This window comes from Falco peregrinus, chromosome 4 (assembly GCF_023634155.1).
Source record: "Falco peregrinus isolate bFalPer1 chromosome 4, bFalPer1.pri, whole genome shotgun sequence".
Classification (NCBI taxonomy): domain Eukaryota; kingdom Metazoa; phylum Chordata; class Aves; order Falconiformes; family Falconidae; genus Falco; species Falco peregrinus.
In genome coordinates, this window is record NC_073724.1 from 49990315 (window position 1) to 50005069 (window position 14755).

Genomic DNA, 14755 nt, shown 5'->3' on the forward strand with positions numbered 1-14755 from the left:
TGTTGCCCAAGCTCTTGCTGTCTTCTGTGATGGCTTCAGCACCTTAAATTGAAATATTCCCACGATTAGACTCCACAGCATGCATTTAAGACAGGCTGATCTTTAACTCAGTCTTCATGTCTGATTTGTGCACTTTGTGGGATTCTGAAGTGTTTTTTTACAACTTTTCATGCTGAATTTTTATGATAAGAGCATAAAAGCTTTCTGACTGTTATGCACTAATTTTTATTATAATCACCGTTAATAATCATATGATAGAACCTAATTTTCATCAAGGTTTGATTCACATTTCATAAATGCCTCTGGCAACTGCTGAAACAGCATGTTGTCTTCATAAAACTCGAGTACTTGTTCTGCTTAACGAGGGGCCATCAGGTGCAGTAAAGCTTCAGTGGGACAGAGCTTTCCAAGGAAACCTGAGAGCTGGGAGGAAAGTGGTGGCTTCAGTGGGACTTCTGTTACCACAGCTGCTGGAAATAAGCTGTGTCGTGGCGGTGAAGCAGTGCTGTTACAAGCTGGGAAGATGTTCTGTACCAGTGGCTCTTGTTCCTCTGATGCAGACATGATTTTGGCTTATTCCGTGGGATAGGCCAGTGCAAATTACTGGGAAATTTGTGGGAGAAAATCACAGTAGACATGAAAAAAGTAGAGGATGTGTCTCTTTATATATTACAATACTTCTTATAGTGGCTAATTTTGAAGTTGCAAAGATGTTTAAAACGTTGGAATTGTTTCTGGTGGAAATAAACCAACAGAAGAAATATCCTAAGGTGCACAAAAAAATCTTCTGCTTGGCATTTTTAACACACTTGTACCGAAGTAAACATTGAGTCAATTCAACTCAGTCCTAATATGTTTGTTTCACTTTCTTTAGGAGAACACCCCCCAGGGACAGATGTACTTGGATAACAAAGATGACAGTACAATTTCTAGACAACAAAAGATAGAGCTGAATCAGACATCTTTACATCAAACCAATCTATCTGCAAAGGTGACAGCCAAACCAGTGACCAGAAGTTGCAATGAGCTGCGGCTATTAAAAGAGTATCACGGCATGGTAGTGAGTCTTGGAGAGCCACAGACCTTGTGTGAAAAAACAGAAACAGGGGAGGATGGCTGCATTGCTCTGGAGAAGGATTTCACTCCTGTCCCCATGCAAGGGAGGTAAGAAAAAGGACAAACGACGTATTTTTTCTTCTAATACAAATTAATATTTATTTTTTTTGCAGAGCAGATACGTATGTTCATTAAGTGAATGTTTCTCCCACCCATACATAGAACAGGAAGCTTAATGGGACATTAGTGCAGTCTTAATTGCCCTGTAGGGGGTTGTGGATCACCAGATTTCAGAACTAATCTCAGCTTTAATAGCAGCCATGGGCCAATTTTGCCATGGTTTCAAGATCAGATACATGGCTTTTCTTCCCTACTTGGTGTCACAAAACACACAGAGATAAAGCGGTTTTCATGTCCCATCTCTCACCTCTTTCAGAAAAATGCATCGTAAGGCTGTAAATTCAATCACTATGGCTAAGACTGGGATGGCATTAATAACACAACTATGACAGTTGACACACCATGTATCAAGTGTACAAGGAGTGTGTGCTACTTGTGTATCCTCTCCTGCATCAGGAAAAGTACAGGTTTGGGAACAGGGGTGCTAGCCTTTCCTGTTGCCACAGATAAGTCAGCAGTTCTATTTGTAAATATTTAGAAATATTTTATAGACCCTAAAATATTGCAGGTGGCTTTTTAAACCCTTCTTGTTCACGTGTTCACATTGTTAAACCCTTTTGGTAAGAGGATGGAGCAAGCTTTGCACCAGTAGCAACCACAGTGTGCAGAAGGCAGCCAGAGCGGACTGTCAACCTTTTGGGGTATTTTTGAGAATTTGTAGAGGTGACTTGATAGAGCCTAAAGCAAGAGCAATGCTGTACCTAATCTGAGCTCCTGCAGAGCACAGGTCTTGAAACACTGCCTGGGGGTGTCTGTGTTGAGCAAGATGGCTTACACTGCAGTGGTCGAGTGCCAGCACAATTTCCAGAATCTGATGCTGGAGAATCTTGTTGCACTGCTACAAGTCAGGAAAAAGCAGCATAGATTTCAAAGCAGTTTAATGTTTAAATCAGATTTTTTTTTAACTGATTAAAATTAAGTAAACATAAAAGTACAATTTATTTAATTGTATAATTAAAGGGGATCAGAACTGTAATGCAGATCAGAATCCTGGGTCTCGCCTGTAGTCAGCTAGACTTTTCATCCAAAGAAAAGAGTTTTCTTTTTATTTCTCTCTCTCCTTCCCTCCCTCCTCTTTGTGTGGTTCTCCACAGCTGTTCATATCAGGTGCAAGGTGCAGTCCTGGGGGCTCCCCACAGTTCTAGGCATGCTGGTCACACCCCTGCATTGCTGAGGAAGGCTGAGGCCTGTCCCATGTCCCTGCATCTCAGTTAGAAGGAAATCTGCTTATACTGGGAGGAAAGGAGGTTTGGGGCATTTTGATAAGTTCCCTGATCTAGGCAAGGATGAGCCAGGCTACCTGGATGAGCTTTGCTGTGTACCTTACTTACCTACAGCGTAAGTGTGTACTGTAAGTCTAGAGCAAACAAAGTCAAGGTTTTATGTGCATCTGAAAGTATTTCTGTCAGAGTGTGAGTCTGAAATCACTATAGCTATGCTTTCCAAATATATATAAAAAAATAAAATCAAATTGACAGCTTGACCACAAAAGCCATTTAAATCCTTTAGAAATGTTCTTTGGGGTATTTGTGGATTTTCTGTGTTGACTAACAGTTTTACTGACAGAATCAAATCTTGTAAAAGTTCTTCAGTTCAGCATGTGGTGGGGGTGAGTTACTGTTGTCTTGTTTTGAAAGAGCATGGTAAGCACAGCATATATGTGACGATGGAAGGAAGGCAGGGAAGGAAAGGAGTGGATGCATCTGGAGACAAGGTTTTTCTTTTGTGAATTCACATGTATGTCTTGCTACAGGTGTGTTTACTAGTGCTATTTGCTGTCCTGTTAATTATCCTTGTACGGGAACAAAAAACACGGTTGTGTTCTTATGGCCCATCTCACCCTTCTGCCTAAACTTCTTCCAGCGGGTGATACGAATTTGTATACCAGCAGTATGCAACTTACTGTGAACCCATGAAACACAGTTTGGAAATCATGGTCACAGGTGACAGAGATGAAAAATACTGAATCACAGAGGAGCCCACCTTCCTGCAAGTGCAGGGAGTAGTCCAGGTCTTTTGATAACACTGTTTTCCTGTTGAGTAAACTGTAGTCACTGTGTGTGATTTAGGAATAGATGTAGAATTCAAGAGCCACCCCTATGCTCCCTTGCAGAAAAATGTATATCTAATCTTCTATAGCAATATATTATGACCCAGGAAAGGTTCTTCTGAAATTCTTCTTGTTGATCTTTACTTCTCTTGCTCTCCAATATTGATTTCTTTTTTTTTACATACAGATTAATCTTATCTGGTTCAGCATGTATCTTAGCCAATGTACATTAGGTGCACTTAAAATACTGATGTGATCTGTGTGACCCCTCTGGTATGAGTAATTACCCTTAAATCACTGGGACTACTCAACAGAATGTAGATAAAAACATGGATAAACCTTTGCAGACTCAGTTGTTTGATTAGTTTCATTAGAATGAGAATTACCTTTTAATGTAAATTGTTCTTTTGCTTGCAAAGAAAACTACTAATGATTAAGAAAAGAGACCAAATACTTTTTTTTCCCCCATAAAGATGTTCGCTAAATTGGCGTGTCTGTATGGTTTGTTTTAATGCATCTACTTAACTTAAATTGCTGAATTATCTTTTGGGGATAAGGTTCCCAGGTTCTTCAAATTGTTCAAATGTACACTGAGGCAAGACTTTCCAAAGAATCTATTTAACAGATCAGGGGATTTATCTCAGTTGCTAAAGTCACCTTTAAGAAAGTGTTCTTCAGTTAAGCAGGGCCCTTTTCTCAGGACTATAGATGTCCACTTTATTCTGGACTGAACATTTCCATTTGACTGCAGCACAATCCTGCAGGTATTTGTGGTCACTGTTCTTATTGTCTTGGGCTGCCTGCCTGTCAAAATGCCTTCTCATTTACTTTGCATATTGAAGAACAGTACCTTCTGACTCCAGATTTTACTGGACTGCCTTAGGCTCCCTGGGCTCTGTGTGAGGAGCTGTGGACCATCCACAGTGGTCACTCCAATGACTTTGTCTTTCCAGAGCATTCTTCCCCCTGAAACAAGCCTCTCTGCCTTCTTTTGAGCAACATACTTCCTTCAGTCCTGCCTGCTGCTGGAAATGCAGGCATGCCTTTTTGAAGTGGACTATGAATGAGTACCAGTGGCCTCCAGTGGGAATGCAACTGGCCTAGGTGTACGTTTACACTGAACTGTGGTGTAGTTTGGTCTATTGGAAATACAGATTTTAAAGTACTGCAAAATGGCAGTGAAGTCTGGATTTTGATTTTGCACTTCTTTCATTCTCCTCAGGCTTTAAACAATGGATTGATAAAGCTCTTTTTCATTTTAGTTACATGAAAATGGCTTTTCCAGTCAATAGACATTGGACCAAGCCACCTTCTGGAGCCCCTTACCTTGCAGGAAGATTTCATGCTGCTCTGTGGAAGCATGGGCAATGCTTTTCATGTCAGCCCTAACATCTCCAAAAGCACAAGCTACTTCCTTCCATCATGTCTCTGTACATATGGGATGTGGCTACAAAAAAAGCCCTTTGGTTGCTTTGGTTCATCATCCTCAGTGCTACTCCCATGGGAAAAGCCTAACAACATGGCTTTCTATCAACTGAATCTGAAATCCTCCTTCGTGATCCACAGGAAGGATGAAGTCAGCTGTTTTCAATTTAGGAATTAACAAGCCTCGGAGGCCATCTATAGAAATAAGATGAATAGTAATTCTGAATCCCATGTAACCAATTACTTTGTGTTGCTATTTAAAACCATGTTACTGAAAAAGGGATGTTTATTGGAATGTAAAAGTGGTTGAAGGTGGTGGAAGAGAAGAGTAATAGAGCAACCAGACCCTGTAGCATTCATTTTGTATTGCCTTTTGGTCCTTTTCTTTCTACCTCCTTTAGGTGGTCAGATAATAACATTATCTTCTTGGGGGGGGGGGGGGGGGAAGTTGGCAGTTATGCATTTATTATATTGTGAACTTTTCATGAGAAATTAGACTGTGAAAGCAAGGTGATGAAACCAAGTTCTAGCGTTACTCCACTGAAGTTATATTTGGATTAATTTGGCTCTGGAACTTGCTGGTCATTTAATATGATAGTCCTTGGAAGTTTTTTTATTTAATCTTTGTGCCTTATTAAGAGGACTCATCTCTGGGATAACAAAAAATAATCTCTTTTTTGGAATCTGCTTGAATTCGTGTTTCATCAAGCAAAACTATTTTTCTCAGCCTTTCTCCTGTCCTTCAGTTTCACTTACATAATGCTCACTTATGTAAGAAAAAATAAAAACAATCAACCAAATCCAACTCTTCCTTTGCCCTGAATCTGTGGTCCCAGGATCAGTTTGGAGATTGAAAAGGTCAGCGAGTTAAAAATGTCTATTGAATTCTCGGTTTGCAGCAATACAATGAAAAGATTGCCATTCTATTTCCTGTTAGTTGGAGAAGCTGGGAGAGGATAAACTATTGTATAGTGAAAAGTCAACATGAAATTATGCTTTTAATAGTGAGAGATTATAAATCTCAATCTTGATTTTTAATTATGTTGATGTATTGCTATTTTTAAAGGACATTTATGAAACTTACAATTAGATGTCAAGAAGACATGGTTACTGTCTAAATAAGTAAAATTTATGTGACAATTTAAAAGTGTCTTCAGATAGGGGAAAAAGGCTGAGGAAAAAAACAACTCAAAAACATTCAAAACGTTTTTTTTTTGTGTTTTGAATTTTGATCTTTGGCTGTTAGAATAAAACGAGAACATCTTCTGCTCAACAGTCAAACAGGGAAAGCGGTCCTTTTCACATCGTAATTGCATGTTTGTGTAGGAACCATTCTGATTTTTCATGTCAATCACACAAACGTTAGAAAAGAGTCCAGGACAGATCAATGACTTCACAGCAAACTGCCACATTCATCATTCTTGTGTGGCTTCTGTAGGTCTTGCTTGCTACCTGACTGGTGATGCCTCCATCTGTCTTTCCATTTCTTATCTGTATGTGATTCTCCATGAGGATCTTTAAATGCTATGACACCGTAGTGAACAAATAATATTTAAGAAGTTTTAAAGTCACAACTTTACCAAGTGATTTAATTTGGTTCATTTGGTCTTGAATATACTCTCTCAAGCATTTATTGGCAAAGCGGAGGCATGTGGCCACAACACAGCTTGTCATGAGCAAACTGTGTAGGGGCATGAGACTGCTGAGACTCTCTTAGCTCTGATTACAGGTCCCTGCTGTTGCCCCTACCACATCACAAAACATGACTCAAAGCCTGAAAAACTCAAAAGAAGCAATAAGCAGCTCTAGCAAACCTTTAGCTTGAATGGCAAGAAGTATAACAGAAAGACAACATTATACACAGTAGGCAAACAAATGAGTTATTGGAAAGTTCTGCTGCCCCCTTCTAACTTGCTGTTTCTCATTTCCTGGAAAAAAGCATCTTGGACTGGTAATGGAAGGAAGACAGAAGTGTGGTTGTATGGTGCAATTAAGGAGAGTGTTTAGGTTAATTTGAGTAAAAGAAGCGTGTTCAGCAAAAGACTGATTTTAACTTAGTTTTTGCTATTAATTTAACATACAGAAGCAGACTTCACTCGTGATAAATTTCCCTGTGTTCAGAGATATTTAATTTCTCTGTTGCTGTGTACTATTCATCATCTCAGTGCTTATTTCTTACAATTACACACAATATCTCAGGTTGGTCATGTAGTACGATTTGTTATGTTGTTGGCAGACTAAAACCATAGCACTCCTATGTGGCCACTCAAAAGCTTTTTGATTCTGACAGGAAATTTTGGTAAACAAAAATCCACCACTATTAATTTTTGTTTCTAAATGCTCTGTTGAAAGAATTAGGGGGCACTAATTAACTGCTTCACACTTTTCCAATTGTCAGGCTAAAAACTGAACTCAGCACTCAGTGAAGAATTTGCAGTGTACTAATCTCCAAAGATCAAAAGTTTCAACTGAATCCCTGTGACACTGCACAAAACTGCTGAATTTTGCAAGCATCTCTTCTGTTCCTAATGGTTAATAATATGGTTATGTGGGGTTCGTCTTTGTTAGACCTCTTAGGCCAATTGTGGAAAGATGCCAGTAACATACAAGCTTCAATCCTCTTTGGGGTTGGACAGCTGTTTCCTCATGTAAACCTCTCTTTAAATGGGGGAAGGCTTTTAATGTCAGCAATGATTTTTTTACATTACAAGGTTGAAAGTTTAAGCCAACCAGGCATCCAGACTTTGAAAAAGAATGTGTTGCACAGTGGCAGTCACAGTTGAGCAGGGGGGCATGCATGGGGCTTAAATATCCGATGCGAGGAGTAGCTATCCATGTAAGATGAAGCACATAACACAGTCACTCAGTATCCCTCAATTAAGTTTTTTTTTTAAAAACTGTTCTGTGTGCTTCATTCCTGCTGATGTGCCTGTGTGCAGATGGCAGCTGTGATATACTAAATTTGGGGGAATCAGAGCTTTGCACTAGCAGGTGGTCAAATTATACTAATTAACAAGAATTCAGTTTTGTACCCAGTTTTCTACCATGTAGGTATGTAAAAATTTTATGTGGGTAAGACCAATTGAGTCTTTGCTGACAGTGACTGGGGAGAAGGAAAATAAAGCATTGGAAATCCACAGCCCTTACATGTATCACTGCATCAGTTGGACATGCAGATAGGCAGCCACTGCAGCACTGTTGTTGGGTGGTAAATGGTCTGCCTGATAACGTGGCAACTTTTCCATGGGTTCAGGCCCTGTGGTTGAAGGATAGAGCAAGACAAAACCTGAAAGTGCCACCAAAAATAGTTGAGAAAGGGAGTTATGGAGAGGAATCAGGTTTGACAGAAAGTTTGGGCCATTTAGCTTTAAGGCTTGAACCTCAGTAAGCCTGAGGTAGGGCAGGAGCCCATGAACTTTGCAGAGAGAGAGGCCAGGACAATAACAGCTTGGCTTCAAGGTCCAGTCAAAAAAAGAAGTAATGCCAGTGGGGCGCCCTTACTGTGAATCTGTACAATCTCCACTCTGCCCTGAGGGATAGTAAACACACTCCTCCTAACCCCTGAGTAAGTGTATGGGCCACCAGACTCCAAGGCAGTCATTTTTTACCTCTCTGAATTTGTCACTCTAAATGAATAATGAAACATCAATTGAAACAGCAACTTTAACTCACTTATTCTACTTTCTAAGTAAATTTCTTGCATAATAATAATAGTCAGCATTGTTTTATCTCCTCCTCTTGCTTCTTCTTCCAGTGACTATTATTTTGTTGAAAATATAAGGGCCTGAAGGAAGAGGAAAGGAAGGGCTTGCATGCAACTTTCTTTCCTAGTAGTCAGGTGACAGCTTGGATAGCTTAGCTCATATTGAGCATTTGCTCAAAGACATTGCCTCAGCCTCTGCCCAGACTACTAGAGAGCTGCTGCTGAGCATGGAGGGAGGAGAGAGGACTTGGAGACACAGGTGGAAGGAGAAGCATTTGGGAGGAGAGATATCAATAAAATGCAGAGACAGTAGGAATAGTGAGAAGGATGAATGGAAACCCTTCCATGAGTCTTCAGAGGGAAAATGCGTGAAGCTCATAAGGTGAAATACAGAGTGAGAGCAGGGTGTAGAGAGCTGTGGAGTTAATTAGATAAAAGCAAGTTAATACCATGGTTGTAAGCCAGACTCTGATGCAATCAGTCCTCAGTTATGATAAAAAGTCCTAACTCCACCCAAAGCTGTATTTAACAAGAGTATGAAACTGTTTGTCTCAAACCTTGAAAAAAGGCAGCCCAGTTAATGGCATTCCTTCCTTACCCTGAATGCCTTACACTAGTGAGTACTTACAGTTTGATCTTCCAAACAAAATAAATTGTGTTAACAAGATAAAAATATGGAAGGCTATGATCCTTCAAAAAATAAAACAATCCCACACTGCCATTGGTACAGAAAGAAACCTCCTCCACCCCCCACCCCCCCACCCCCCCGCTTATTGTTAGGATAGATGTTTTAAAGCATAGTTCTGCTTGGTGATAGAAATGTGTTTCAGTCTGCCCAGCAGTTTAAATGTCTCTCCCATTAGAATTAATTAGCATCAGAGTGGTTTGTCCTTTTGTGTTAGAAGCACTGAAAATCATTCCTCAGCCACAGCAAAAATTTCCAGGATAGTGGTGGTCATACATTTAAGAACTGAAGTTCATGTTAAATTGAATGTAGTTCATGGAAAAATAGATTAATGCGGATGGAAGAAATTAGCCAGTGAATTAAAAAAAAAATAATAGGGTCACAGTCTGTAGTCTGGCAAGTCATATGGCTTTTTTTTCAACCCGGCTATTCATAAGGAGCTCAAGTGATTTACTCATTGAAATACAGCAAAAGCTGATAAATGAGTCACCAAAATGCTTACAGTGACCGAGCAAGCAATTCTCTGCTTGTTAGGTACTAATGGGACTGCAGGGGCAACCTGCAATAATTGTGTTAATGGACCAGCAGAAGTCAGAGACCATGCAGAGCTCTGTCCACAGCAGGTCAGAAATAAGTCAAGCACAGCACAGTGAACTGGAGCCAGGTCTGTCAGAGCTGGGTAGGTTCAGAAGTAATGCACTTGGGTTTGGTTCTTTTTCCTTTGCACATTTTTATATGTTTTCTTTTGGGCAGGGTGAAATAGAAAACAGATAGACAGTTGCAGCAACTCACAGTTTTCAGAAGCACAGCAGAAGATACTGACGCAGTACTATCTATGAATTAGCATCATTCGGAAGCAGCTGTTAAAGGTTGAAGGTTTGCTCACACTTTCTGAGCTGCTCCCTTTTCTGTACTAGTCAGTAAGGACAGTAAACACAGTCCATCTGCCATACACTCCCTGGTATCCTTGAGCAGAGTTTCTGAGGAGTCCCCTTTCCTGAAGTGAAGCTCTGTCAATGGTGGAGTATGAAAGCATTTCTCTCCAGACTCCCATGCTGGCAGCTATATTGAATGGGTATGTCTGGCAGGGCATTGCACTTGCTGTTTGAGGAGGAAGTGCTATACTATTGATGAATTTACTTTAAGAAGTCTAATCCTGGATTAATACCATACTTCTTTGAATAGGGTAGGTAAATATTTTGCAGTGACTTTTCCACCCACTCTTGTGGTCTTAGGTAATTTATTTTCTCTGCTGCTGAGAAAATAAAAAAGTAAAAGCAGCTTCAAATATTCTGTTGTCTCTGATCTTTCTAGGAGTGATAGGAGCAACTCTATCTCCCTAGCCACGTCAATGACATGTGAGCTGCATTCCTCTTTAGGAATCTGTTGACAGCTGTTCATCATGTAAACCTCTTACAGTTAAAAGCATGAGCCTGAATTTAGTGAATCTGTCTGATAAAAGGAAGAGTAAACCCAGAATGGAGGATAACAAGGAATGCACTTCTGTTTTCTCTGATGTGTACACTAAAACAGCAGGGCTATGTCATAATGTTATATAATACTATATAAATACACAGTTTTGTTGCATTCATTGGCAGCACATGGCTTCTTTGCCAAGGTGCTCTCTGTGCTAAGGGTTGCGCCTCCCATCGCTTTCCAGCACAGGACAACAAGAGCAAATGCTCTATGCAGAAGTGGCAAAATGGAAATTTGTGCATTTTAGACATTGTTTTTGACTCACATCTACTTGGTGCATTGTAGCCGATGCCTAGAAATAAACTAAGCCAGAACTGCAGGGAATAGTGATGTTTTGGAGTAAAAATTTTGAACATCAGTGTGTGGAAAGCTATTGTTTTTAACCACAAATAAAATGGCAACAGGAACTCATTACAAACCTGTTCATAGTTGTATGACAGTATTGAAGAGGATTATAGGGCCAGAAGTATTCTAACTTGCTTATTTTGACAGAAGACAGACTGTCCTTGGCAGAAAAGAATGATAGATTGTCATAAGGATTTGTATGTATGGATACCGAACTAATCACAGTTTTGAACCTATTGGTTTGTCAACAAAAGTTGAAAGAGCTCCACTGATGTCATTAGACCTGTCATGCTTTCCCTCAGCTGGAAATCTGACGTTTGTGAGGCAGAACACAAGAACTCTACATCATAAACAGTTAACAAATGTACTGATTTTTTTACATTTTAGAGTAGGACCAATTATTTAATTTTCTTGATATGCCAATCCAACAGATGTTTTAGGCTCAAGCAGAGAGGATGAAGAAAAGAGAATTCTGAATTTTCATACTTGTTAAACACTGTATGAATATAGGGAGATATAGGTCATACATATAATGGTTTGAGATCACCAAAATCAAGTATTGACACCAGCTTCCTGATACATAATGGAATTTATTTACTTGTATGCAGAATCAGTCAACAGGATCCTACTTCTGCTGCATATGTGTCCCTTCAGGGGTGAGGTCCTCATGGTGTCATGATCTGCATCACATTTAGTCTTCATTAACAAGAAAGTTGCAAGCAGGAGCATACCTTGCCCTATTAAGGATACAGCTTTTGGTTGTTGACCAAAAAAATTAATATATAAACTGGAATAACACTGTAGAGCTGAGACTCTAACCATACCTCTTGCAATGGAGAACAAATGTTGATGGAGTCCATACTTCCTTTCTAAATCAAAGACCTTTTAAAAATTTAATATGTCTATATACGTCTGTCTTCAGTTAAAATCTGTTCTTTTAGCTCTGCCATGTGTCATGATATTTTTCTTTCCAGCCCACGCTTTTCCCTAATGCTTCTGGAGGAGATAATTCCTGTAGCTTTAGTTCTTCCACTATTCTGATTTACTTTCACATTGCATAACTTTAAAATAGTACAAAATGATTTTTATTTCTGTGACAATGTGCTATGGACTTCTGCTTCTCATAAACATTTGTTTGTTTGTTTTTAAAACATTTATTTGCAATTGTAACCTACTTTTAAGTGCCATGACTCAAAAGTGATTCCATTATTTGGACTTTAAAGGTGTTATTTTTGTGTAGAGGAACAACCATTATTCTATGTTGATTCTTGAGGTGCAGAAGAGCTACCTCTACATTAACTTTTAGGAACGATATCTGGTTAAGGGCATTTTAGTGTCTTTTTCTCTTTTTCTCTTTGTTGTTACTTTGTTTATTGCTCCATTGCCTATACTATCCACCTTCCTTTTTCCTTTGCATTTCCGTATTGTCAGAGCATCCTTCATTTTCCCTGCTCTGTCACACTCTATGGATAATTTCTTTTTCCAAATTACCTGTGCAGACTGTGTTAAAAAGACGTTTGTTAGTGCAGTGGCTGTTTATCTTGGCAACCGTTTCTGCAGTTGTTTTATTCAAAAAATAGATGTGAGACGCTGTTAGTATTATAGTTTCTCCTACGTTCAGGCATCTGATGTGCATTTCAGGCTTCTCTTACTTGGATGTGCTGTTGATTTGAGTGCACTAAACCTTTATGATCCATTGGAGTTTATAATCAAGTAGCTGTGTAACTGATTGCACATAGAGCAGAGGACAAGCTTTGGGTTTGGTTGTTTTTTTTAAGGAAAATCCAGGTTTTTCATGCTTTTTAAAATGCTAAGAAGTGTTTTTGATTGAAATCTAACAGATTATTCAGGCTCTATATCTGCCTGAAGGAACAGAACACTTGTAAACTTTCTTCTGTCTTTGTCTAAATTTGCTGTGCTCCACAGCATCTTTGCCAGGGTGGGACCAGTAGCAGAGATCCTTTGTCTTAATTCTTCTGCTTTTGGAGGCAGATATGCCTGTCTTGTTTCTTTAACGGGGTTTGTTTGTAAGGACTTGCTGAGTTTTTTTCTGTCTCTTTGTATAGCAGCTTGGAGCCCTCTTCCATAACAAGGGGAAGAAGACAGGAAGAAGCTCATGGAAATGGGTAGTAGCTGTGTCAGCATAGGCTTTCCCCTTTTCTGCAGATAACCTATTGCTGAAGAATTATTTTTTAGTAAGTCAGTAGCACTGATGCTTTTCCTTTTCTATTTGCTTTTTCTTTGGTAGCACAGAATGATGTTTTATTTATGTAACCTCATGTCTGATGGCCAGAAATTGTAATGTGTATGTGAAGACGTATTGTCCATACAGCTACTGAGCAGAATCCTATCCGTTTTTTTTGGCGATCAGTGTCCAGGATTTATTTAGCTTTGGGATAGTGCTGATTTTTAGAACATGCATAGCAAATATTATGGAATTTCTCATCAAGAATATGTTATTTCAGGAACAAGATGGAAGTATACCACCTCTGTGAGACTATGGAGTGACCAAAGTGTCACTCTGTATAGAGCCAAAGGGAACAGGGTGTCTGAGAGGAAAAAGTCTGGCACCTGTGTGACTGGGGGGGAAGATGTGTCTCATTGTCATCAAGAAATATGATGTACAGTTAAACTCTGTTGCCAGAACAAAGCCATCTGCCATGTAGGAAAAGGAATTTCCTTCTGAACCCTGACAGTCATGATTTTGTTTTTTTGACTTTTCAATGCACAGGAGTATGTTCTTACCTGGAGAAGGATTACAACTTAAATCAGGAGGAAAGGAAGATGAAAGGGCATTACTATTCTTTGTTTTTGTGATCAGTTTCTCCACTTGGGGGGAGACTTGCTGAATATAATTTGCATGCTACTCTGCATGAGACAAGGAAATTCTCAGATTTTCTTTGGAATACATTATTTATAAACCTTAATTTGGTTTTTTTTCTTCCTCTTTTTTCTTTGAGAATCTCAGCTGAATATGTTTATGGACTCATATCTTGTGTTTCAAACTCATCTCCCATTGACATTGAATCAAAAATCTATGTTTTAAAGCTGCTTGTTAACATAAATTACATAGCTCCTTCTCTGACATTGTAGCCTTGCGGTACCTATAGGTATCTGAGGCTTTCCAAGACAGAAAAAAGATGCCTGGTAGCAAAACAGAACCCAACACTGTGAAACAAGTTCCTGATGCTTGTAAACTAAATATGTTAACATATTATAGTGATCTTAGTGAAGGGCTATTGCAGGGAAGAGCACCATCTTTGTGGGATAAACCTGCATTTATTCTTGAATGGTTTCATTAAATATTCTCCAAATGTAAGAGCAAATATTGTATTATTATCAACTACTTTTTTATTGTTTGTTTCTTTAATTTGTTCCTCTTGGATTTTCAGTGCTCTAAAAATTTTTGTCTCTGATATAACTCGAGGTGGAATGTAATGATCAGTGATGTGGGTTTACTCTGTATTGGAAGTTACTTGCTAGGAAGTTATGAGGAAATCATGTTTGGAAGGACTTCATAGTTTTTTGTATTCCTACTACTGTACACTGAATAATTTTTTTTTTGTGAAAAGTCTTCCGTACAAAAAAGAGATTTCATCTAAGAGTGAATAAAAAGTACATGAATAAAGTACTTTTTGGTATACCGTAATACAGACATTGTTTATGTGAGGCTTATACTTTATTTACTGAAGAAGTCTTTCTGTTATCTCAAAGTTAATTCTCCAGGTTTCTTGTATAGTCAACATGGGAGATGGAGAGGATGAAAATGATTTCAAGAAGTCTCTCTCTCACCAGTGACCCTAAATATCTTCGACCAGACTTTTAGATGGCAAAA

At 39.0% G+C, this 14755-nt stretch overlaps 1 protein-coding gene across 1 annotated transcript in view; it reads left to right on the plus strand.

Annotated features, from left to right (window-relative positions):
• The first annotated feature begins 880 nt into the window (after positions 1-880).
• OCA2 (OCA2 melanosomal transmembrane protein) overlaps positions 881-14755 on the plus strand; it is a 177834-nt gene continuing 163959 nt past the window's right edge. The window contains exon 1 of the mRNA XM_027788838.2: positions 881-1164. Within this exon, the coding sequence (XP_027644639.1) occupies positions 896-1164 (269 nt within the window). The 5' untranslated portion in view covers positions 881-895. The remainder of the gene's footprint in view (positions 1165-14755) is intronic.